At 40.1% G+C, this 25,036-nt stretch overlaps 2 protein-coding genes across 8 annotated transcripts in view; one reads left to right on the top strand and one right to left on the bottom strand.

The window, feature by feature from the left end:
* The window catches only part of clcn2a (chloride channel, voltage-sensitive 2a), a 46,029-nt gene that overhangs the window by 5,740 nt on the left and 15,253 nt on the right, over positions 1 to 25,036 (top strand). For 4 of the 7 annotated variants that reach the window (XM_058630479.1, XM_058630461.1, XM_058630453.1 and 1 more), the window contains exons 2-6: positions 18,257 to 18,425; positions 22,333 to 22,464; positions 23,782 to 23,910; positions 24,253 to 24,386; positions 24,697 to 24,786. In XM_058630479.1, coding sequence (XP_058486462.1) covers positions 18,257 to 18,425; positions 22,333 to 22,464; positions 23,782 to 23,910; positions 24,253 to 24,386; positions 24,697 to 24,786 — 654 coding nt within the window. The remainder of the gene's footprint in view (positions 1 to 18,256; positions 18,426 to 22,332; positions 22,465 to 23,781; positions 23,911 to 24,252; positions 24,387 to 24,696; positions 24,787 to 25,036) is intronic. The other 3 variants (XM_058630469.1, XM_058630452.1, XM_058630484.1) reach the window with 1 other exon arrangement.
* On the bottom strand, positions 13,924 to 16,996 carry LOC131460201 (zona pellucida sperm-binding protein 4-like). The gene is made up of 8 exons (XM_058630494.1): positions 16,704 to 16,996; positions 16,427 to 16,614; positions 15,267 to 15,364; positions 15,021 to 15,178; positions 14,747 to 14,939; positions 14,522 to 14,669; positions 14,358 to 14,433; positions 13,924 to 14,105 (listed from the first exon to the last, which is right to left on the bottom strand). The coding sequence occupies exons 1-8, from the start codon at positions 16,990 to 16,992 to the stop codon at positions 14,014 to 14,016; spliced, it is 1,242 nt and encodes a 413-aa protein (XP_058486477.1). The 5' UTR covers positions 16,993 to 16,996; the 3' UTR covers positions 13,924 to 14,013.

The following is a 25,036-nucleotide window of genomic DNA, read 5'->3' as shown; positions in this document are numbered from 1 at the left end:
TGCAGTGTTTCTGAACATTAATTGCCTCATGCACTAGTTTCTCCCTCTTGTGTCATCGCAGAACTGAGAGTGATACTCTGGGGCACTTCACACATGGATATCTATATTCAGATAAAGGGACAGAGCGGGAGATAGGCAGTCAGGCATTCAGTCAGTGGATTAAAGTGTCCTTGCAGCCTGATTTCTGTGTCTGTAACTGCGCTCCTTCTCTCTTTCCATTTTGTGCTTGTGCATGCAGGTATTTTGTCTTTAGCCCATGTTCTGCTGCTTCCAGTTGGTGTGCGTGAAGATCAATGCCGCGCTGTGTGTCTCAGTGCAAAGATCAATAGTAATGTAAAATGGCAGTGTGAGCCTCTGACGATTGGAACTTGCTATCTGCCTCCCTCCCTCTCCTCTGACCTCAGCACTCGGATCAATGGCTTCTTCATTCACTCTCTGCATACCAGTCCATTAACCAAAATAGATGTGTGAATGGGCACGTGTGTGTGTGTTTTTTTAAACTCCTGCACAAACAGTTAACAGTGACAGCACAGTTAATCAGATAGCTCCCCACAGGTGAAATGCTGTGTTATCTTGTCCTTGTGGGAAAAGTGAATGACGTGTAGAGATCCAGCAGATATCAGCCAGGATTCTTTTTCTTTCTTTCTTTCTTTCTTTTTTAAATGAGGTAAATGAAGGCACACAGGTGTTACAGCTCTAAAATTAGACTGAACGATCCTGTGTGTGTGTTTCAGTGTCTTTGCCATCAGCAAGATTTAGAGGATTGTCAGTCATTCATTTGCTGGGATTTTGGCAGTGGGGACGCAGACACTGCAGGACTGAGCAGATGACACAGAGTTGATATAGAGGAGAAGCAGAGATCTATCTGATAATGTCCCTAGGAATAGGCAACACAGAAATGTCATCTCTTTGTTCACAGAGGGGGAAAAAAGCAATTCCTCTGAAGTATTTCAACATATCTGGAAAAAAAAATCCTTTTACAGAATCAGCCGCTCATAGACTGTAAAGTGTCTGATGGGGGGGAAAAGGAATAAAAAATAATTCATTAATTTATGGCTGCTGTTGGTGCTTGAGTTTTATCATCAGTGAGTGTGTCATAAACCTATTAAATATATTGTCATAAATGAGCTAACAACCAAATAATTGATATAATTACATTGCAAACGGCCCTAATTATATTTCCTTCTGTCTGGAAAATCCACCCTAGAGAATACAATTATTTAATGATATTGTATATTATTGTAATAATGATAGGCTGCATTTTTCAGCTGCTGTACCAAACATGACATTTTTGAAGAAAGGGTTTCACAGAAACATCTTTCAACTCATTATCCAAATGGAATTGTCAAGCATTGAATAGTGGCATGATGTTAGCATTGTTGCATCACAGCAAGATGGTCACTGGCACAAATGCGGCTACATACTGCGCCCACAGAAACTGCTTTGCATATTCACAATTTTGGTTCTGTTTATTCTAAAACAAGTCTCCACATCATACTTGATCTAAGGTTCTATTTTAATAGTGACAGTTTCTCCCCAGGAGTTGTATGGGTACCAGCAGACTTCCTCATCCGCTACAGATGGTCCAGAACGTGGCGGCACGCCTGGTTTTCAATCAGCCTAAAAGGGCACATGTCACCCATCTGTTCATTGAGATCCACTGGCTACCCTTAGTCGCCCTGATCAAATTCAAATCACTGATATTAGCCTACAAGAATTCTACATGTGTCTGCTTCCATCCACTTAAATGCTCTCCTAAAAGCTTATGTTACCCCTCGACTACTCCGTTCATCAAAGGATTGTCGTCTGGCGGTGCCATGTGCCGTTCCACGCTGGTGGAATGACCTGCCGAGCGCTACCAAGAAGCTCTTGAAGACCCAGCTGTTCCAAGAGCATCTTCTCTCCTAGCACTTGCCTTACCCCCTCCCCAGCACTACTTCTCCTTCTGCACTTGGATCCTGTTCCTATCTAGTGGAGTTCTTTCCAAGACTACTTCTATGTAGCTTATTCCTCTTTTGTAAGTCGCTTTGGATAAAAGCAACTTTCTGTGGTTGCCATCCATTTTGTTGTCTCTTTTTCACCCAAACAAGAGCACACCACCAACTGGACTGGAGAGTGTTGTGCTACATGTAGCATGCACAGTTTGGGGCAGATGACGGACATGCAGATACAGAGTATAACCCCGGCCTTAGACCAAACTGAAAATTGGTACATATGCCTTGTCACCTGTAGGTTGTTTGCAGAAGGGCCTTTCTGTGTGGAGTTTGCATGTTCTCTCTGTGTGCATGTGGGTAGGACATAGTTCAGTGCGTATTGGCATATAGGTCATCAGCAAAAAAAGTCCAATATTGTGCAGCTTTAATTCTAAACTCATTGTGACTCCCTAATTCATTAATTCCTTGTCTACCGCTTTATCCTCCATGTAAGGGTCGCAGGGTAGGGTGAAAGGCAGGGGACACCCAGGACAGGTGAATAACCATTCAAACTTACACTTAGTGTCAATTGTGTCCATACAATCAACCACTGTGTGAGTTTTTAGCTTTTTATAACCACAATCATAAGCAAAGCCGTGTGTATGGATTTGGTGCAGAAGCTGCTCTTGCATGTGGAGCGATGCTGAGAGCAGTGATTGACAGCTGGAAAGGAACCGTGGTCTACTCGGGTCACTGGCTTCAGATCTGCTTTTGGTTGCCGTGCATGCTGGGATGGCAGGCAGAGGCGATTAGCCTTCCTGGCATTTTGTGGGCCGGATGGATGGAGCAGTTACATCGAAGAGAAGGTGGGTCAGAGACTGAAAAGAAAGGAGACGGAGACAGACGCTGTGGTGACTTGGTGTCAGTGCTGCCGCCCTCAATCTGGAGCCTTTCAAAAGCTTTCTCTCTGAGGTGTGGGAGGTCTGGATGTGTCATAGGGTTTGCGTAAGAGTTTTTCTCTTTTCAGGAGTGTGGGCAAGTTTGCTCCATGGGTCTTGTCTGATTGCCTTAACATTACTATTGTGTGTGGACTTTCACCTCTTTCTATCAAGCCAGTGGGAAAGCAGTGTGAGAATTTTACACTTGTTCACACTCACCCACTCTTTATGTGTATTTGTGTGTAGGAGAACAAGTACTGTACCCACACACATCCAAGAAAAATGTGTCTCGATTTGAGCAGATGTTAGCGATATATATATATATATATATATATATATATATACATATATATTCATGTGCCATAAGCAGCAGGAGGCTTGAGTTTTCAGCTGCTGCTGCTGCAGGGAATTAAGTCACCTGAGGAGGAAAAGCCACCACCCAACATCTTCCCCTCACCCCACCTTTGCTGCTGGGCACTGCAGCACTGCAGAAATGATCCACATGCTGCTGCTCTTTCTGAATGTACGTGTACGTGTGTGTGTATATATATATGTATATGTATATATATTTTTTTATATATACTGTATATATACATATATATGTGTATATATATATTTATATATGTATATGTGTATATATATATATATATATTTATATATACACATATATGTATACATCAGTGTGTTTGTGTCTGAGCAACGTGCTGCACTGACCACTGACGAGATCCAATTCTCATTCTTTCAAATCTAGTGTTATATGACCATATTTGAAACTGCACTACTGCAATATTTCTATGTGAAATCGATACATGAATCAACATGAATCCTTGTGCATACACTTTGCTAAACGTGTTAGCTTATAAGTCAACAATTAAGTGTGCTATGCAAGAATTGAGACAAATCGTGTCCTGAGCAAATCTGTTGTCTCTCCTCTTCTCAATGCATTGTTTGGTGAAAAGCATCACAGGCCAGTTGGGTTGTGGAATACAAACACATTGTTTGCAGGTTTGCTTCCACCAGGTTTAAGGGTGTCTGCGTTTTGAAACGAAGCAGAGTTACCGCACTGCTCATTGGGATTCAGTGCAGGTTTCATGAGAACTTTCCCTGTGCTCTGGGACACAAACATAGATGTTTGAAGAGAATTTCAATAGCTTATATTATATCTCAGCAGTTTTTGCTCAACCTGTCACTGTCGCACTCTCTCTCTCACTCTCACACACACACATACACATGGGTGCTGTTTTTACAGGGGGATCCAGTTCCTCACACTCAGCGTTCTGTCCGTTCTCCAACGCTGAGACTGGCTTGAGTCCATTTCAGGTCCTGTCACTTTCAAAGTTACCTGCACCCCATTCAACAGACCACTGCAGAAACAACAGACAACTCATTTGTCCCTTAAAATAGACTGTGCTCACTGTACTGTGGAGGGTGTTTTCACAAACTGAAGTCATTGATCTAAACAGCACAACAGCATTTTAAAAGTGATACGCTCGCACAGTCTGTCAAAAGCCTCAGAGGACGTAGTGCCTCATAATTTACAACGATAAGCAATTGTTGACAACCTAAACTGCTCCCATTGTGTTATTCACCAACACAATGGCAGCCTCCATTCCATTCACACAAGTGTATTTCTCTTCTTTTAGCTCTGTCCAAATCAACATTCTAACTGAATGCTTTATGGACTTGACGTCCTGAATGGCACAATATTGTCTGACTGAAATAATCATTAATGGGCGAGCACTATAAAACATCCGGGCACCCCGTCCCATGAACATATGGCATATAACTGTCTAAATCTTAGTGTTATATTTGACACTAATATTTCGGCAGGAAACTCTCATAAATACACACAAAAAATGCCATGCGGCCCAAATTATAGTTTTTTTTTTCTTAATGATACCAAAATTAGAAGATTAAAACGATCAGATATTTACACACCCTATACACACTGTAGTTACTGTATATTAAAATGGGCCATTGCGTATTCATCTGCCGTGAGCCGTTCATAAATAATTTCCTCCAGGCAGTGCTGACAGTGGAGTGTAATGTATAATTGATTAAATTGTACCATTGATTGAAATATAATAGTCGTGCGCGATGTTAATTTTGTGCTGCAACTATTTTATAGAAGTGTTGATTCATATTTACTTTTCAGTTTGAAGGATGTGCTTTATTGGACTGAGAGATGCTTGCCTCTATATTTATTCCACTATATTTGTGGGGGCTGGCCAAAGAGAAGAAGTGCAATATGATTTAACAGCACCAGTGAACTGGAGTATAAATGCCATGTAACATGGACACAAGAATATGAATTTGAGTTCTTTAAACCAATACATTTAAAATACAGCTGCTTTTCACTGCAGGGAATAAAACAATATAACATTTTGATCCTTCTTCACATCATGTGTGTGTATTTTTTTTTTTTATATATAAAACATTGAGATGTTTTATTTTCTTGTCCTGACTGCAAGTAAATCTCATTTTACACATGCAGCACAAACCTCATCCTCGTGGTTCGAAATCGTGATCTATCCTCTTTTGAAGAGATGTCCAATTCTGGATCCTTCAGTGTCCCTGACACGAGTGTGTGCCGTATTTTCATTTGCCTCTTTCTCTCATTTGCTGTGTGTTTTGTGTCAGTGAGTGACTGTGTGAGTGTGTTCTTCTGACTCATAGACGTAGTTACAAAAGCAGCAGTAGGATGAGTCAATCCTGTCACTTCTCTCCTCTCATTTAATGCTCACACTTTGGTTAGCCCTAATGCTAGTCTCCTGTTATTATTCCCCTGGTCTCATCGATGCACATTCCACATGTAATCACACCACTTTAAGAGTTAACTGCATGAATCCATCATTCTCACTGCACTGATTGATCCCCTTAATTCACTTGACAGAAGAGAGGGGATTGAAATCATCTTAATAAAACGGCACGGATGAAGGTTTTAGCTGTTTTTTTCAGTATAGTGTCGAATATGTGTCTTTTCCATCTCCATCAAAATGTATTATTTATCCAGATGTGCAGCGCCTTGGGAATTAATAAATAATAATAAAAAAATGTAATCTTATCTGTTGTGCTTTGTTTGCACTAGGGATGCACCGATCCACTTTTTTGACCTCCAATATCGATATCTAAAGGTTTAGAATCGGCCGATCCGGTACCGATACAGAAAAACAGTGTGGGATTTTGGTAACAAGCGATATTTCTCACTGTGTGAAAAAAAACTGGGATCATTCTTTTGTGCAAGGCAACATTTATTTCCTATTTACTACAGTATTAATAACTGTGCACCAGTACACCAAACAGATTGTGTTTTTTAGCGTATGACATTTTTGACACAACAAAATGTTACAGTATAGTAAAACAATGTTTATTAAGCATTGGAGACATTCATACTCCACACAAGAAATATCACAGACCTGGGATTGAACACTGGACATTTACGAGTTACGACTTATTAACCACTACGCCACCATGCCATTCTGGTCTTATAGTAAAATGTCATAGTTTAGTATGTCGTCCAAAATCACTCAAAAAAGTCATAGTATAGTATTTCGTCCAAAATTTGACAAAAAAGTCATAGTATTGTATGTCACCCAAAATTTGACAAAAAAGTCATAGTATAGTATGTCGTCTAAAATTAAAAAGAAAAATCCCCATATTGCATGTTTTTGGACTGTGGGAGGAAGCCAGAGAACCCGGAGAAAACCCAAGCACACACAGGGAGAAAATGCAAACTCAATATAGAAAGGCTCTTGTTCTAACCGGGACTCAAACCCAGGTCTTCTTATTTCAAAGGCAAGAGCACTAACCACTACACCAACTACACAGACCACATAATACAGTATGTCGTCCAAAATCACTCAAAAAAAGTCAGAGTACAATATGTCGTCCAAAATCACTCAAAAAAGTCATAGTATAGTATGTTGTCCAAAATCACTCAAAAAAGTCATAGTATAGTATGTCGTCCAAAATTTTACAAAAAAAGTCATAGTATAGTATGTCGTCCAAAATTTGACAAAAAAGTCATAGTATAGTATGTCGTCCAAAATCACTCAAAAAAGTCATAGTATAGTCAGTCAGTCAGTCAGTCATCATCTACCGCTTTATCCTCTGCCAGAGGGTCGCGGGGGGTGCTGTGCCAATCTCAGCTACATCGGGCGATAGGCGGGGTACACCCTGGACAGTTCGCCAGTCCATCGCAGGGCCACACACAGATAGAGACAAACAACCATTCACTCTCACACTCACTCCTATGGTCAATTTGGAGTGTCCAATTTACCTATCCCCACATTGCATGTTTTTGGACTGTGGGAGGAAGCCAGAGAACCCGGAGAAAACCCAAGCACACACGGGGAGAAAATGCAAACTCAATATAGAAAGGCTCTTGTTCTAACCGGGACTCGAACCCAGGTCTTCTTATTTCAAAGGCAAGAGCACTAACCACTACACCAACTACACAGACCACATAATACAGTATGTCGTCCAAAATCACTCAAAAAAAGTCATAGTATAGTATGTCGTCCAAAGTCACTCAAAAAAAGTCAGAGTACAATATGTCGTCCAAAATCACTCAAAAAAGTCATAGTAAAGTATGTCGTCCAAAATTTTACAAAAAAAGTCATAGTATAGTATGTCGTCCAAAATTTGACAAAAAAGTCATAGTATAGTATGTCGTCCAAAATCACTCAAAAAAGTCATAGTATAGAATGTCGTCCTAAATCACTCAAAAAGTCATAGTACAGTATGTCGTCTAAAATCACTCAAAAAAGTCATAGTATAGTATGTCGTCCAAAATTTGACAAAAAAAGTCATAGTATAGTATGTCGTCCAAAATTTGACAAAAAAAGTCATAGTATAGTATGTCGTCCAAAATTTGACAAAAAAGTCATAGAATATAGTATGTCGTCCCAAATCACTCAAAAAAGTCATAGTATAGTATGTCGTCCAAAATCACTCAAAAAAGTCATATTATAGTATGTTGACAAAAATTTGACAAAGAAGTCATACTATAGTATGTCGTCCAAAATCACTCAAAAAAGTCATAGTATAGTATTTCGTCCAAAATTTGACAAAAAAGTCATAGTATTGTATGTCACCCAAAATTTGACAAAAAAGTCATAGTATAGTAGGTCGTCTAAAATTAAAAAGAAAAATCCCCATATTGCATGTTTTTGGACTGTGGGAGGAAGCCGGAGAAAACCCAAGCACACACGGGGAGAAAATGCAAACTCAATGTAGAAAGGCTCTTGTTCTAACCGGGGCACGAACCCAGATCTTCTTATTTCGAAGGCAAGAGCACTAACCAGTACACCAACTACACAGAGCACATAATACAGTATGTCGTCCAAAATCACTCAAAAAAAGTCAGAGTACAATATGTCGTCCAAAATCACTCAAAAAAGTCATAGTATAGTATGTCGTCCAAAATTTGACAAAAAAAGTCATAGTATAGTATGTCGTCCAAAATTTGACAAAAAAGTCATAGTATAGTATGTCGTCCAAAATCACTCAAAAAAGTCATACTATAGTATGTCGTCTAAAATCACTCAAAAAAGTTATAGTATAGTATGTCGTCCAAAATTTGACAAAAAAAGTCATAGTATAGTATGTCGTCCAAAATTTGACAAAAAATTTCATAGTATAATATATCGTCCAAAATCACTCAAAAAAGTCATAGTATAGTATGTCGTCCAAAATCACTCAAAAAAGTCATAGTACAGTATGTCGTCTAAAATCACTCAAAAAAGTCATAGTATAGTATGTCGTCCAAAATTTGACAAAAAAGTCATAGTATAGTATGTCGTCTAAAATTAAAAAGAAAAATCCCCATATTGCATGTTTTTGGACTGTGGGAGGAAGCCAGAGAACCCGGAGAAAACCCAAGCACACACGGGGAGAAAATGCAAACTAAATGTAGTAAGGCTCTTGTTCTAACCGGGGATCGAACCCAGGTCTTCTTATTTCAAAGGCAAGAGCACTAACCACTAGACCAACTACACAGACCACATAATACAGTATGTCGTCCAAAATCACTCAAAAAAGTCATAGTACAGTATGTCGTCCAAAATTTGACAAAAAAGTCATAGTATAGTATGTCGTCCAAAATCACTCAAAAAAGTCATAGTATAGTATGTCGTCCAAAATCATTCAAAGAAGTCATAGTATAGTATGTCGTCCAAAATTTGACAAAAAAAGTCATAGTATAGTATGTCGTCCAAAATCACTCAAAAAAAGTCATAGTACAGTATGTCGTCCAAAATTTGACAAAAAAGTCATAGTATAGTATGTCGTCCAAAATCACTCAAAAAAGTCATAGTATAGTATGTCGTCCAAAATCATTCAAAGAAGTCATAGTATAGTATGTTGTCCAAAATTTGACAAAAAAAGTCATAGTATAGTATGTCGTCCAAAATTTGACAAAAAAGTCATAGTATAGTATGTCGTCCAAAATCACTCAGAAAAGTCATAGTATAGTATGTCGTCCAAAATCACTCAAAAAAGTCATAGTATAGTATGTCGTCTAAAATCACTCAAAAAATGTCATAGTATAGTATGTCATCCAAAATCACTCAAAAAAGTCATAGTATAGTATGTCGTCCAAAATTTGACAAAAAAAGTCATAGTATAGTATGTCGTCCAAAATTTGACAAAAAAGTCATAGTATAGTATGTCGTCTAAAATCACTCAAAAAAGTCATAGTATAGTATGTCGTCCAAAATCACTCAAAAAGTCATAGTACAGTATGTCGTCTAAAATCACTCAAAAAATGTCATAGTATAGTATGTCATCCAAAATCACTCAAAAAAGTCATAGTATAGTATGTCGTCCAAAATTTGACAAAAAAGTCATAGTATAGTATGTCGTCCAAAATTTGACAAAAAAGTCATAGTATAGTATGTCGTCCAAAATTTGACAAAAAAGTCATAGTATAGTATGTCGTCCAAAATCACTCAAAAAAGTCATAGTATAGTATGTCGTCCAAAATTTGACAAAAAAGTCATAGTATAATATGTCGTCCAAAATTTGACAAAAAAGTCATAGTATAGTATGTCGTCCAAAATCACTCAAAAAAGTCATAGTATAGTATGTCGTCCAAAATCACTCAAAAAAGTCATAGTATAGTCAGTCAGTCAGTCATCATCTACCGCTTTATCCTCTGCCAGAGGGTCGCGGGGGGTGCTGTGCCAATCTCAGCTACATCGGGCGATAGGCGGGGTACACCCTGGACAGTTCGCCAGTCCATCGCAGGGCCACACACAGATAGAGACAAACAACCATTCACTCTTACACTCACTACTATGGTCAATTTAGAGTGTTCAATTTACCTAATCCCCCCATTGCATGTTTTTGGACTGTGGGAGGAAGCCGGAGAACCCGGAGAGAACCCACGCACACACGGGGAGAACATGCAAACTCCATGCAGAAAGGTCCTTGTTCCAACCGGGGCTCGAACCCGGGTCTTCTCGCTGGAAGGCGAGAGTGCTCACCACTACATCACCATGTGGCCCGTCATAGTATCGTATATCGTCCAAAATCACTCAAAAAAGTCATAGCATAGTATGTCTTCTAAAATTTGACAAAACAGTCATAGTAAAGTGTATATAGACCAAAATTTTACAAAAAAAGTCATGGTATAGTATGTCTTCCAAAATCACTTCAAAAAGTCACTGAAATGTCATAGTTAGACGACATACTAAACTATGACATTTTGGTCACATTTTCGACAACATACTTAACTCCAACATTTTTGTCACATTTTGGACTACATACTAGACTATGACATTTTTGTCATATTGTGTTTAAATTGTGGTCACTACGTTGCCTCAGTTAGATTAATTCACGTCATATTTCACAATAACACCACATTGAGTTAATTTACTCTGTGCAACCTCGGCAGCCTTGATAGAGGTATCTAATGTGAGCTAGCTGAGCTGACATTACTTTTTCACTGCGTTAACCTCGGCAGCTGCATGCTATTCATTGTGAGATTGACGAGTATTAACCAAAAGTTATCGTGCTGTTGCTGTTGGGAACAAAGTCCCCTCTGTTGATATTTTTGATCCACCTCTGGTGAACATCTTGGTCCTCTGCACGACCAGAGAATCGATTTAGACCGTATGGCCGCAGACAGGTCCTTGGTCCTTTATATCATTGTATTGATGTAAAATATAACATATTAATAAAACTCATTTGACAGTTTTATTGAAAATAACTCAAAGAAGATGGTTGTTTTAGGCTGATCCGCTTAATAAAGTTGATTACCTTGTAGTTTATGGTACAGATTACTACTGTCTTTATGGCTAAAGAACTATTTTGGGCTGAACTGGAATTTGGAACACTGTTCTCTGTGAGCACGATTAAAAAACCAGCCAGTGGGAGACAGGGGCTTGAACTGGTTTTAAGGATTGTGATGTGGGAGGCAAACTGACAAATGTAGATACAGGAGTTGGTCATGTGGGCAGTAAACTGGTTATAGATAAAAGCTCATTTAACCCACAGTGTCCCACCTGCTGCTCTCACGGGGGACCATGCTCCAGATGGCGTGTGATTGCCTTCACACAGGCCCAATAAAGAAACACTAACAGGCCCATTTTATAATTCTAGTGGGAGTTTGTCTGGTGCTTATTGTAGAAGACTGTATGTATGCATATCATTTGTTTGCCAGCACAAAAAGACTCAGGAAAGTTGTGTATGATTAGAGTTGTGAGATATGGTGATGAAATGTAAACCTGTCAGTAATTTTACGACAGATATGGGTCATTTCATTCAGAAAAATACAAATACAAAAACTGCCATAATCATGATCTTTTAATGTAGATCAGGTATGTAGCCCTTGGTGAGATTTTGTACGGCCCACAGCTTCACTTTTATAATGTATTATTTATGGCCAGGGAGGGACAAAAAAACGTGTCATATTTTGTTATTTGACTCCAGATGTGAAAGAAAGCCACAGAAACTAAACCCAATATATTATAGTATAGTATAGTTTTTTAAAATACAAATCTGCTCACTGAACTATTCTGAATGGCTATTGTAATAAAAAAGGACATACATTTCATAAATAGTTGCCACTGAGCAATGAGCTGTGTGCAAAATATTGTACAGGAAGCAGAAAGAACATATTGACATGTCAGAATTATTGATTCAAATTGTGGCAATATTAATATTAATGTATTAAGGTGTACGATCCAAAGGTGATGACATTGAAAGCTTAGAAAGGAAGTGAACAAATGATATAATCAAAACAACTGTGTATGAGTCAGTAACTGTGTTTCTGTCCATGGAAGTCATTATGGGTAGTAATTTCATTAGGGTATTAGCGGACATTTAAATGCCTTACTAAGTTTCAGAAATGAGACTGGCTACATGGTGTGAAGTTTGAGTTGTCTGTGTCACGCAAGTCAAACACAACACAAGTTTGTAGTATAGTTAATGGACTGGGATTATTGATTATTTCCATAAATAAAAAATAAACAATTGTGAAAAGCTTCTTAGATAAATGATCAGGATTTGGCTTGATCAAATTTTCAAATCTATTGAAGAAAACGTGGCAAAAGAAAGGAATTTTGGTTTCCATTTCGATTCATTTCTTTTACTACCCCGGACATTTTAGCATCCCAGTGTCTGCTCTACGTAATCAGTTTGTTGTGACAGGTGTTTAACCAGTGGTAAATCCTGTGTACATTTCACTCCCGACATGTTTATGTACATCCACACAGCCACTCCCGATAATGTCACCTTATATCTACTAGCTAATCCCTCGGAGATTTTGCTGTGTGGCTCAAATGTGACAGTGCTGCCACCTGAATGATTAGAGCCGTGTCTGCTTCACAGCAGGCTTAAGTGGAGAGAGATGAGAAACCAGACAGCAGTGATGTACTTTTTTTTTTACTCTTAAGTCAGAACCAAACCCATTCAGCTGCTCAGCTTTCCCTCTGCACCGCCTGTTCATATGAGCAGAAAGAGAGAGTCTGGAGGAGTCGTGATGCCCATCTCAATGAAGACAAGGAAGTGGGTGGGTGCAGAAAAAAGGAAAGTGATGCATAAAGCAAGGGAGGAGAGATTTTGAGTTGTAGCACACAGTGAAACGTAGAGGGAGTGTTATCAAAAAGAGGAAAACAGGAAGGAGACGAGCACCATGTTTCAGGGAATCATGTTTTCAATGTGCTCAAAAGAAAACTGTTTTACAGAGCAAGAGGTTGGAATCATGTGGATGCATTTAGGGATGGGATTATAGATTGGTCAATGGATAGCAATAAGTTATTGGCATTAAGTTGATGTGGAAATTTGTGATAAGATTCAATCAGGGTATCATGAACAGTCACTGTCAGATTTTGACACAAGGGGGAGCTTGTACCTGGTCATTAAAGGACCTAATGTTTATTTACCTTAAAGGAAACTGTATTATTTTGGCGATGTAGGTTAAAATCCACTAGAATGTTAATTCTGGTAAAACAAATTTGACCAAAGATAGTTGACAAATGGCACCGAGCATAGACCTTCGTAGTCTTTAAACAACTCCTACTGAAGCGTTAAGAACCAAACACCATGAAACTAGTGCTGTGTCCATTTTCCTGTAAATGGAAATCATGGGCTGTTAAAGTCCTGAAACAGGCAACTGGAATTATTAATGTTAAAGGAAAATGTTCGATAGGTGGTTCAATTTCGGTGGTCAAGTGCTACTTCCTAGGATTCATAAAGATATTTATACATCTGTGACACCAAGGGATTTTGGGTTTGATGTAGCAGCCTTGGCACGTTTGTACAATTGCGTCAGTCAAGTTCCCATTTTAAAGTGCATGAATCCACCTGTGATGCAGAGCCAACAGTTAAACCACAGTGCATTTGAGACACTTGCCATAATCTCTGGATAATTTGATGCTACATGTTTTATATAGTCCCATACACACACAGCTTACCACTGCTGAGAACAATTTCTCCAAGCACAGCTGACAAACTCGTTACGTGTACAAGTGTTCATTGTGCCAAGAGATGTCAGTCAGTTGCCACCATTACCCCAAATAAAGTCTTGAGCAAAAATGTAGCGACGATGGGAGCAGTTTGTCACAAGCTTTTAACAAGCTTTATTTAAAAGTCAGACAGACATTTCTGGCTGCAAATGGATGGTCTGATTGGTGTTGAGAGCAGAGTTAGTCCTCTGCTCACTCAGTCATGATCAGCTTGCCACTCGAGACTACAGACTTGGGGTTTAGGTAAGTGCTCTTCACTGCAGCTGCCACTGCTGCTCGCTTTTCTGCAAGAAAAAGAAAGGCATATCTTAAGATTAGAATTTGTTTCAGTGAAAATTGTTCTCAGTTCCTCCAAGATGATTGAACTTTTCCTCTCCTCTGTACTCAAGCATCCAACTAGCCTCTCAGTATCAACCATTTGATGGAATACACTATAGTTCTCCACCCTCCAAACACAAACTCAAAACTTCTGAACATTCCCAAAGCAGCTCTAGCTGATATTTGACTAGATTCAGTTGATGCAATAAGCTACTCACGTTGCCGCTTGCATGGTTTTTCACAGGAGTTTGTGTTGCTGGGATAACACACTGCTGTAGCACAGTGGATGAAGACCTGAAAAAAACAAAAAAAAAAAAAAAAAAACAGTTACAAGAAGAACTTATTTCTCAATTATTGAGTGCAACATCGAGTCAAACTGCACCGTGTCCCTCTGAGGAGTAAAGCTGTTTTGATCCACAAATGTGAACATCTTGAAGCTGAAACGTTTGTAGTGTGACGAGTAATAAAGCCCAGAAGAGGCATCCACGGGGACCAATGTGGTTATGTAACGGTCATCATGGTCAGGACACCTGTGGACAAGAACTGCGGTCAAGTGGCTGAAAGTTACTTTGCAGTCACTAAAAGCCATATTTTAGGTTTTACATACCCATCAACTAGAAGGTCCCATTGGGGCAGGCTGTCAGGATTTGGGATGGCAGTGGCCCAGCAGTGCTCCAGGTTCAGGACTATATTGGGATCAGACCGCTCCAGGATGTGCACCTCAACATACACAGGCTCTCTGAGCACTTTAGTAACTGGATAGTCTGCTGGAGTGTAGAAGGACATGTATGCCTCCTCCTCTGGAAATCAGAAGGGTCCAGTTTAGTAGATGCACAAGAAGAAAATATGGTTGGCATCAGTGAAGCTTGCGTGCCACTCACCCTCCACACATCCCTTTGAGTAACACTGTCCGTTACCCAGTCTGAGCTCCACTCTGAGGGGTCCTGCAGCAGCGACCGGTATAGGAGGTGGAAGGTCGTTAACCTCCATGACAAGAGCCTCCACAGCCATGTCAGAGTATTTACACTGGAACAATAACCTGTCGAGAGAGAGAGCAGGGGACCTGATGTTGGAACAAATCAACGACCAAAAACGGTTCATTTTGTTTTTTTTTTAAATGGACTTACTCAAAGTGACTGTCCCTAGTGATTGATCCTCTGGGTCCAACTCCCACCTCATATGAGGAAGACATGTGGTTCTCATACACCACATAACCCTTTTCTTCCTGCAGTTAGGAAGACATTCAAACAATGCGATGCATTCGTCAGTAGCTTAAAGTCAAATATCCCCCCCCCCATCCACTTTCTAGAGTTTTGTAGAAAGTCAGTTTTGTTAAGGACTCAAGGTTTTTATTAAATTGTTTCTGATATGTAAAATGAGATAGCTAGTGCACAAGTATGAACAAATGTCTGTTACGTTTAAAAGCACTGTCAAGCTACTGCAGGCAGTTTATTAAGCCTGTCAGCTGCACATGAGGTCTCACTATAGCGGGGTTTATACCTCATCTTACTCCATTACATTCCTGCACTGCACACAAACAGTTTAAAGTTCCGACAGGGGAAACGACTACACTGTGCTAGTAAAGTGAGACAGCTGCAAACAGGCAGGTTGTGGTATGACTGAAATGCAAAGACACCCACAAAAAGTTTAAGCAGTAAATTGCTGCAGAAATTAGGGTTTGGATGAGGTTGACTTGTCACAATCAGGACTGCAATTCACACCAATTTGTACTAATTTGGTATAATGCTAACCACAAATGCTCTTTTCCTCCTTTAACCAAACGTGAGTGGATTTTATTTTTTATTTAATGACACACCTACCGTCATATTTCAAAAGAAACACGCTATGCACATCGCATGCAAGTCAGTCTTAACATCTAAACTGAATGGGACAGTACATCAACATGTTACTTCAAGTGCAACTGCCGTCAGGCCAAGACTAAACTATTTTATTTTAAGCTTTGCACACTACCTGTGCACCGAGTAACAAGGTAAGACAGGTAAGAACACAAATTGCTGGGCTAAAGTGTGAGCCTTAACATTACATGCTTCAAATTAAACTGAAAAATAACTCTGGCTCTGCAAATTACACATGTTACTTTCGGCCATCTCTGCTCAAGCTAGGGCAAATAACAATTCTGAGGAGAGATTTGAAAAAAAAACAAACAAAAAAAAAAACACCACCTCATGCAGAAATATGGACTTTAAAGATATTTATAGACAAGAAAACAGTCCGTTGCAACTGTGAAATCTCATGTCAGAGTGTCATATTAGACTTCACCACTCACCTTGAGGGTAGTACCACATGCAGTCATTGGGAACTGGAAGATGGCAAACGCAGAGTTGACACCACTTGGGTCACAGGAGGGATCATTACTTTCCAGCAGACTGATTGAATCCACATCTATGCGCGGCATTGTGGCATCTCGAGCCACAACCACCACAAACTGTCCGTCCCTAGTGCACTGCACAGTCACTGGATGGGGGGGGGAAGCAAATGCACACATTAAATCATTTTTTTTTTTTAGTTTGTTAGAGAACTGCAGCACTGGAGAACACAAATACCTGCTTTCCCATAGTAGCACAGGTCCCTATTAAAACAGCAGTTTATGTTTTCACACTGCTCAGCCGCGATATCAGGAGTCCCACACTGAATCTTGTCATGCTCGTCCACCTGGCATTTATCAAAGGGAGCGAGAGGTAGAAAAACTTTCTGCTGTTGCTGTTGCTGATGCAGCAAAGGAGCAGGAGGAGGCTGTTTTTGCAGAAGTGGAGCCCAAGAACTCTGGGCCTTAACCTCAAAAACCAAAACAACTAGAACCACCACAAACAGACTCTTGACTAGCTCCATCATGGTGTTGACCAGAACTGAAACAATGACAGGTGCAGTGCAGACACAGCATTTATACCTGACTGATTCTGTGCACGTTTGCTGCCTCTCATCGTTAGGAGTCAATTGCGTAGCAGCCCTGCAGAGTTAATCACCTGGGAGCTGACAGGTGGGACTGAAAGTCTGCCCATCTGTCTGTGAGGCTGAGTGCATTATCTGACTCGACTTTTTCTTTGGGGCCACACGGTTGGTGTAGTGGTCAGCACGCTAGACTTTGCAGTGAGGCGATCTGGGTTCGCGTCCCGGTTGGAACAAGAGCATGGAGTTTGAATGTTCTTTCTCCTGTAGACCAGAAATATGCAATATTGGGATCAGGTAAATTGGGCACTCCAGGGTTTGTCCTGCCTATATCAGCTGAGATTGGCACAGCTCCCCCTGCGACCCTCATGTGGAGGATAAAGTGAAAGAAAATGGATGGATGCACTTTAGGTTCAAGTTCTTAAGTAGACTTTAGTTCAAAGGACTGTATATCCAGATTTTATCCAGATTAGAAGCCAAAAATAAAACAATCACAGAAAAATCGGATTCAAATCAGGTTTCTACAGTTGCATCTCAGTTTGAACACTTGCCATTCATTTTAATAATAATTATTTAAAGGTTTAGTGTGTCAGATTAAGGTGGAATTAGGATAAAGCAGTAGATAATGGATGGATGGATAGTTCTGTTTAACAGAAATGGAACATATATGAATTATGCTTTTCACAAATTTGCACAATCACCTGAATGTATGAACTGCTGTTTTCATGACCACAGAATGAGCCCTTTATTTACATCAATAACTGGTCTTCTCTGTGTTAAACCACCATTTACTATTTAATAGACAAACTAAGCACCTTTTGAGTTTGAATGATAACGGAAGGCCACCATTCCTTCACACTGCATCTTATTGTACACCAGCTGCACTGATTTCTAAAGATCAGCATCAGCCGTTACTAAAAACCCAAATAGGTTGACCTTTAACAACAATGACAAAACACAGAGCATCCTATGCCACAAACATGTTCACACTAACATCGTGACCAATATCTGGACATTCAAATCCCTTTGAATCACTTGCGAGCGACAGTGTGCAGATGCCCTTGAGTGTGAACCTCAGTGTATTTACTGAAGCTGAGTGTTTTTACCTTGACGCAACACTGTGTAAAGTGAAAAACATGTCATGCTGCCTCCTACTCACAGCACCTGTAACGAAGTTCTCTTCTTTTTCTTTTTTTTTCTATATACACAGATGTATGGCCGGTACACCCAGGAGCTGGGTGTGTATGCCAAGGAAGAAGCAGCACGACTGCGGGATGGAGGACTACGGGACGGTGGAGGACTGCGGAGGAACACCAGCGTCCGTAGTCGTCCTGCAGATCTGCTGGAGTATGAGAAAGACCCCTGTGTAAAGTGCCGGTGTAAGTGACGATCATTCATAAAGTCTCATAAAGTTAGTGTAGTACAGGGAACAGACATGTCCTGAAGGTCAGACCGAACTCTATTAAACGTTCAAATTAAACAAATTTGATGTGTGTGCTTGTGCTTGTTGTGTTGCCACGCAGTTGTTTGCAGTGCAGTGTTAAAAGTTGTGGGAAAACACTGACTTTTTAAAGCACAACAGAGCAGCAACTGACGCACAGGAGCAGGAGACAAATACGATTAAAATGGGACTGATCTGAGAAACGACCTCCAGCCAACGGGCTCGTCTCAATGTCAGACAAAGACAGTCCCCTCTGCTGCCTTTGTGTGTCTGTGTCTGTGTGTGTGTGTGTGTGTGTGTGTGTGTAGAGAGAGAGAGAGAGAGACGTTTGCCTTGATCTCAGTATACTGTTTGTGTGAGCAGAGCAATGATCTGAGCTGTCAGATTATTTTATTATGTCTAGTCTTCTTGCGGACATAGATGACAACTACAGATGAGGCATTGGCACTGAAGTTGTGTGTGTGTGTGTGTGTGTGTGTGTGTGGTCCTCATGGGAACCAAACGTGTGTGTGATGTTTGCAGGTTACAGCATTTAGACTCAGTAGTCATGTGTCTGTGTTGTGAGCTCCACAAATGACATTCCACTCACCTGTGCTGTACTGCTTTGTTGGACAAAACTTAGAAATTGATATAACAAAACCCGAGGATCAGAGGAGAACAAGGAAATTTAGTCTCCATGTGTGGGACTGCAGCAGTTTAGGCTGTAATCTGCTGCAAATTATGTTCTTTGTAACATGCTATATTTTTCTTAAACATCAAAGAAATGCAGCTGTAATTGTTCGTACAACGGTGTTTATATTAATATCTCACTATATTTATATATTGCGATATTTCTTTGAAGTACCGTATCACTAAGGTAATGAAATATTCTTCATTTTCTGATTGTTTTGTTTTTTGTATTCAGGCCTCCGGCCACTAGATGGCAGCAGTCTTTTGACTCCCTCCTCCTTCTTCCGCTCCATGAAGTAGACAAAAAACATATATGTTGTTTATGCATACAACTGGGATGTGTGTCATATACTGTCGGATTAATGCCATTACACATTAGTCAAAACATCCAATGCAAGCAATGATGATAAATGATTTGGCCTTCATTAAAAAAAAGCTCACAGTGTAACCCAACAAATCCATCTTTACATCTCCAAAAACACGGGCAGAGTTTTAAAAAAAAAAAACCTTGATTTGACCATTTAAATATATGTAGAAAAAAATCAATAGTGGACAAAAGGACACATTAGATCATTCCAGAGAGAAAAAAAACAACACGTCTTTGCGTCTGTCTCTGCCTCTCTTCCCTTGCAACTACTGATTTGATTAAAGCTCGATTGTCGGTGAAAGCTACACTACATCAAGTCAGGCCCACTCGCCGCCCGTAATGGCAGCCATTTAAAACAATCACACTCAGATCAGCAGCCTGCCCCTGTAATGTGTGCAACCACTGTCTGCATGCTGTGTGTGCTCATAGATCAAGAGGTGTTTGTATTTATAGTGCCGTCTTTAAATAGACGCTCAGGGCTGAACAGGCTCTGGTTCTTTTTTTCTCTTGTTAGGTAATGCGTAAGAAGAGAATCTGTAGTTTTATTGGAAACATAAAAGGGGGTAGTGGGAGATTTCTGTGTGTTTGCTCTCAGTGCATCGGTGTGTGGGAAGAGCACGTCTGTGGGTGATGGACTATGAGTGCGAGCCTCGGCTCACATCAGTAATTGAAGCGGCAGCTTTCGAACCAGACGGCCTACACACGCAGCTGAAGGCTCTGCTGCTGGTCGTGACACCGATGTTAAAACTTGTACTGCTTTGTTTGTGCTCGTTTTGAATTACGCTACTCAGATCAGATCAATAAAAAAAACAAAAAAAAAAACAATTGCATGTTGGAATCATTTCATATCTTGAAGTTAATATCCTTGTATTTGTCATGCTATCTCTTTTCCATTCTCTTTTAAATATCTAACACTGTAAATAATAATGAACTGAGGGCTGACTTTAAAAGTAATATTACAAATCAAGCTGCAACATCTAAGCGATAAGATAAGATCCCTCCTCGCAGTGGGGGAAATGTAAATTGTCAAAGCAGCAAGGACAGTAAAGATAAAGATAATAAATAATACATGCATTTTCAAGAAAGTACAATATAAAAAGATATTAACAAAAAAGTAGAAAGTAGCGAGAGCTGCTGAAACAGGCTGCCACACATGAGAGGCACCATCTTGTACTGTCTGTCATCCTGATTTCCCCAAATTGTCCTAGAGTGTGTAAGAGAGTGAAGATAAAATAACACAAAAAATAACACAGATATTTTCATTCTAAAATAATCATTGTGCACTGTGTGAAAAGTTGAGTCTGAGTGTGTTTGTCTGCGCTTGTTTTCTGACGGCAGCTTGCCTGCCAGCACGTGGCCCCACTGCCGGGCATGCTTGCCCCGTCACGCACACGTGTCTCTGCCCGCTTCCCTCAGGAGAATCCTCCCCTTCTCCTGTGACCTGAATCCTGCAGAAAATGATATTTAATTATGACATTGTTCACGATGTCTGCACAGGAGCAAAAGCCATTTCAAACAGGAGCAGATATTTGCGAGCAGGGTCATGTGGGAGAGGTTTTTCAGTTTTTTTCAGTAATTATAAACATACTTGACAAAAGTATTAGTCACAAATGTGCAAACACACTATCCTATTAAATGATTTGTCCCAGATTTGTGAAAAGTATATATATATATTTTTTTTACTTCTATTCTGGAATAAGAGTTCATATTTAATCATCTAAAACGGTATTGCAATTATTATCAACTGATTTGAAACTTCTTTACCGTGATAGTGTTTTTGGCCATGTCGCCCAGCCCTGCTCTGATGATTAATCAATAATCCATTTGCCGAGAAAATGTTAAAATGTTCAGGCACAATTGCTCGATGATGGTTTCACCTTCTTCAAACATGCAATTACTTGTCTTTCAAGACAAAGGTGATTTGATGCACTCTTGAACTCTGTGTTTTTGAGAACAATACATGTCCAATCCATGTCTTCATCTCTCTCTCTCTCTCATCACCTCGTCTTCACTGTTTTCCAAGCAGGACAACTGGGCCGTGTCTTGATCTTGACTTTAGAGTTTTTCAGAAATATGGATCTGTTGGAACGTGTTGGTGGCACATTTTTCGTGTCTCTGGGGACGGACACATCCATGACTGCTCTGGTTGTTGAAATGAAATCCAGGCTTTGGCAGTGTCCACAGTCAAAAGAGACGAAAATGAGTCCAGCGATGCCTCTTTTAGCTGACCTAGCTCAGAGTTATGGATTATAATGTAATGGTACAATTTATAACCGTGACCTAGCTTTGTTTTGTCTGCATATCGTCATGCGAGGTAGATGAAATGACTGTACGTTGTAAGCTGAAGTAAGTAAAACAAATGTCTGAAGTGAAAACCCTTTAGGGTAGAAGTGCTTCTTGGACTCAGGTTAGTTAGAGATGCTTTTTGGATGTAGAAACAAAGGTCACGTGCATTCATTTTGTACATTTTGGTGCATCCTGGACAGGTCGCCAGTCTATTGCAGGGCCAGTATACAGAATTGAACAACCATTCACTCTCACATTTACACCTACAGTCAATTTAGAGTGTCCAAAAACCTTATCACCAGGCTGCATGTTTTTGGACTGTGGGAGGAAGCCAGAGTACACGAGGAGAACGTGTAAACTCCACACAGAAAAGCCCTTGGTTGAACTGGGATCTAAACCGGTGCCCCGTCTTGCTGTGAGGTAACAATGGTAGCCACTGCACCACCTTGTGGCCCCAGTTAAACCATCTAAAATGTCTGTTACATTCGAATCAGCTTTGTTTTCTGTCTTTTTTGCCCCTCAGCATGTGCATCTCGCTGCCAGAAGTTCCTGATCTCGCGCGTCGGGGAGGACTGGATCTTCCTCATTCTGCTGGGGCTGCTCATGGCTCTGGTCAGCTGGGTCATGGACTACGCCATCGCTTTTTGCCAAGAAGGTAAGAAAAGGACAGAGAGCCAGAACAGAGAGACAGAGACAGCTGGTGAGAGTCAGCAGAGGCGGCAAAATGTGTAAAGAATTAAGTATTGATCCATGAGAGGCCAGGAACATCTAAGACGCATTGACAGACAGTGTAAAACAGAGTACATGGTGAAATATTAATATAAATTGAATGGCACTCTGCCACAGACTTATATTGATTTTGAACAGTAACTAACAAAGTTGCTTTATAAATATTTACAGCATCAATAAATGCTGCTTTGACAGTTTACATACACCAATTATGATTCTGGCAGTTAATTCAATTGACTAATTTTCATCTTTTTAGTTAGTCAGAAAAAGGGGAGGCTAAACATCCGTCCATTAATATATTCATATGTGTTTGTTTGTTTTTAAATCTGTGCAATTTCTTGTGAGAGGAGGAAAGCAGAAAATGTAAACAAGAGGGAAAAATAATCCCCTTCCTTCTTTTTTAATGAGGATTTTCTTATTTTAGAGTTTATTCGACCATGAAATGCTCCTTTTATATCCTCCCACATGTGAAATCTGAAAACACAGACTACAAAGACTACAAAACTGGATATTTTAAAATGGAAGAAAAATATGTAAAACTAACCACCGAAGATGGAACAATGATATTGTTATGTTGTACTGTAATTTCTGCCACCAGTCTCTCTATCAAAACCGCAATTAAAGACCTAGTTTGATGACATAAGAAAGCAGCATGGGATCATGGGAATTCATTCATCCGTGACAAATACACAATATGATAATGAAAAAGACAAAAGATAACACGCTGGCTAATTAGAACTGAATATTTCCTTCCTCAGCCTGACGTGTTGGTAACATTTTGGCTAATAAAGTACACTACTCAACAAAATATTTAAGATTAGTCTCGTCATTTTTAGATATTTGGATTCAGAAAAGTGAATTTAAATTGTATTTGTACAGCAGTTTCAAACGTATCTCCAATCTGATGCTAAGAGAATGTCTATATCTTTCAAATGTGAAAATGACAAATGACGTCAAATTATGAAGAGCTGAGGCCTGAAATAAAAAGAAATAAATGCATTTCCACATGTAGCTGTCTAGATGTAGCTATTTCTCTCACGTTTTATTACTCCTCTTTCTCTAAAACGGCAAATTTGACTGAGGATGAGGTCACCACGCTGCTAAACCCGGAGGAAAATGCCCCCGAATGAGGCGGAGAATCCGTTCACAGCTCGTAAAGCATGTGGCTGTTTGTCGTTAAGTGGTTTAGTTGTCCACTGGATTACACTGTGATGAAGTTACCTGTGTGTGTGTGTGTATGCAGCACAGAAGTGGATGCACGGTGGACTGGACAGCAACATGCTCCTGCAGTACATCGCCTGGGTCAGCTACCCTGTAGTGCTCATCACTTTCTCAGCAGGATTCACTCAGATACTGGCTCCTCAGGCTGTGGGTAAGACGCACACATACGGCACACACACACACATAAACAATAATGTTAATATGTTTTAACATATGATAATTTAATCATCAGCCCTATAATGCACCATAAGGCTTCTAAGGACATATGCGGAACGTTTTCCTCGGGGTCACGTCTGCAGCAAATCCATAAAATAGGCCTCTGATGAGATGTGCATACAGAAAACTGCATGAATATCAATCAGCCTCCCCCACCGCATCCTCTGTACTCCTCACTTCTTCCTCTCATCCCTCCTCTCTGTAATTGCTCTCTTTCCGCTCATCTTTCCTCTCCACTCCATCATCCCACCTGGCGTGTCTTTGTTTCACTTTGCAGGCTCAGGTATTCCTGAGATGAAGACGATACTGAGGGGGGTGGTGCTGAAGGAGTATCTGACCTTTAAGACATTTGTGGCTAAAGTCATTGGCCTGACCTGTGCCCTTGGCAGTGGCATGCCCCTGGGGAAGGAGGTAGATGCTTTATTTCTTGTCTTCCAGGTCTTACAAATTACACAAGACAGATAGCTTGGCAGTTTCTAAAGTTTTCTATCGGGAGGAAATAAAATAAATCTACTGGCATCATTAAAGCTGTGGCTGCAAAAATAAAGAGGTGATTTACTGCTTGTATTTCCCATTTGGGAGCATAATAAAGTTGTATGAACTGAGACTGAGCGGGGTTTAATCTTGTTCAGGCTTTGACTGATGAGTCCTACGCGATGTACTCTGCGTTTAATGTGCTTTCAGCCACATCATGTACGCTAACGTCCCCTCTCCCTCTTAGGGGCCCTTCGTTCATGTCGCCAGCCTGTGCGCAGCTCTGCTGAGCAAATTCATGGCTGCCGTCTTTGGTGGGATTTACATGGTGAGAATGGTAACTACGTTCAAACTTTTCTGCAGAATTCCCTTGTGCATGAGTGTATGTACATACAAGTTCAAACTGAGTCAGTGACGTCACTCGTCAGAGGACGTTCACTGAAGCATTCACCATCTCAACTGTGTCCACGATTAATAAAATCGCCAAAAAATTAAAGCCTTATTCCAATCCAATCTAATCCAATCCAAACTATTTATGTTTTTAATTTAAATACATTGATTTAAACTTACTTATTTATGGGTAGTAT

The sequence above is a fragment of the Solea solea genome, chromosome 1 (assembly GCF_958295425.1).
Source record: "Solea solea chromosome 1, fSolSol10.1, whole genome shotgun sequence".
In the NCBI taxonomy this organism is placed as follows: domain Eukaryota; kingdom Metazoa; phylum Chordata; class Actinopteri; order Pleuronectiformes; family Soleidae; genus Solea; species Solea solea.
Note: the sequence above shows the minus strand (reverse complement) of the source record. Positions and strands in the feature narration are given on the sequence as shown.

Excerpts from the sequence above, each read along its gene's own strand:
- LOC131460201 (XM_058630494.1), bottom strand. The coding sequence starts at position 16,992 with ATGATGGAGCTAGTCAAGAGTCTGTTTGTGGTGGTTCTAGTTGTTTTG. Across the intron at positions 14,434-14,521 it reads TTACTCCTCAGAGGGACACG|GTCTTCATCCACTGTGCTAC; the intron begins GTGCAGTTTGAC and ends TGTTTTTTTCAG. Across the intron at positions 14,106-14,357 it reads AAAACCATGCAAGCGGCAAC|AAAAGCGAGCAGCAGTGGCA; the intron begins GTGAGTAGCTTA and ends TTTTTCTTGCAG.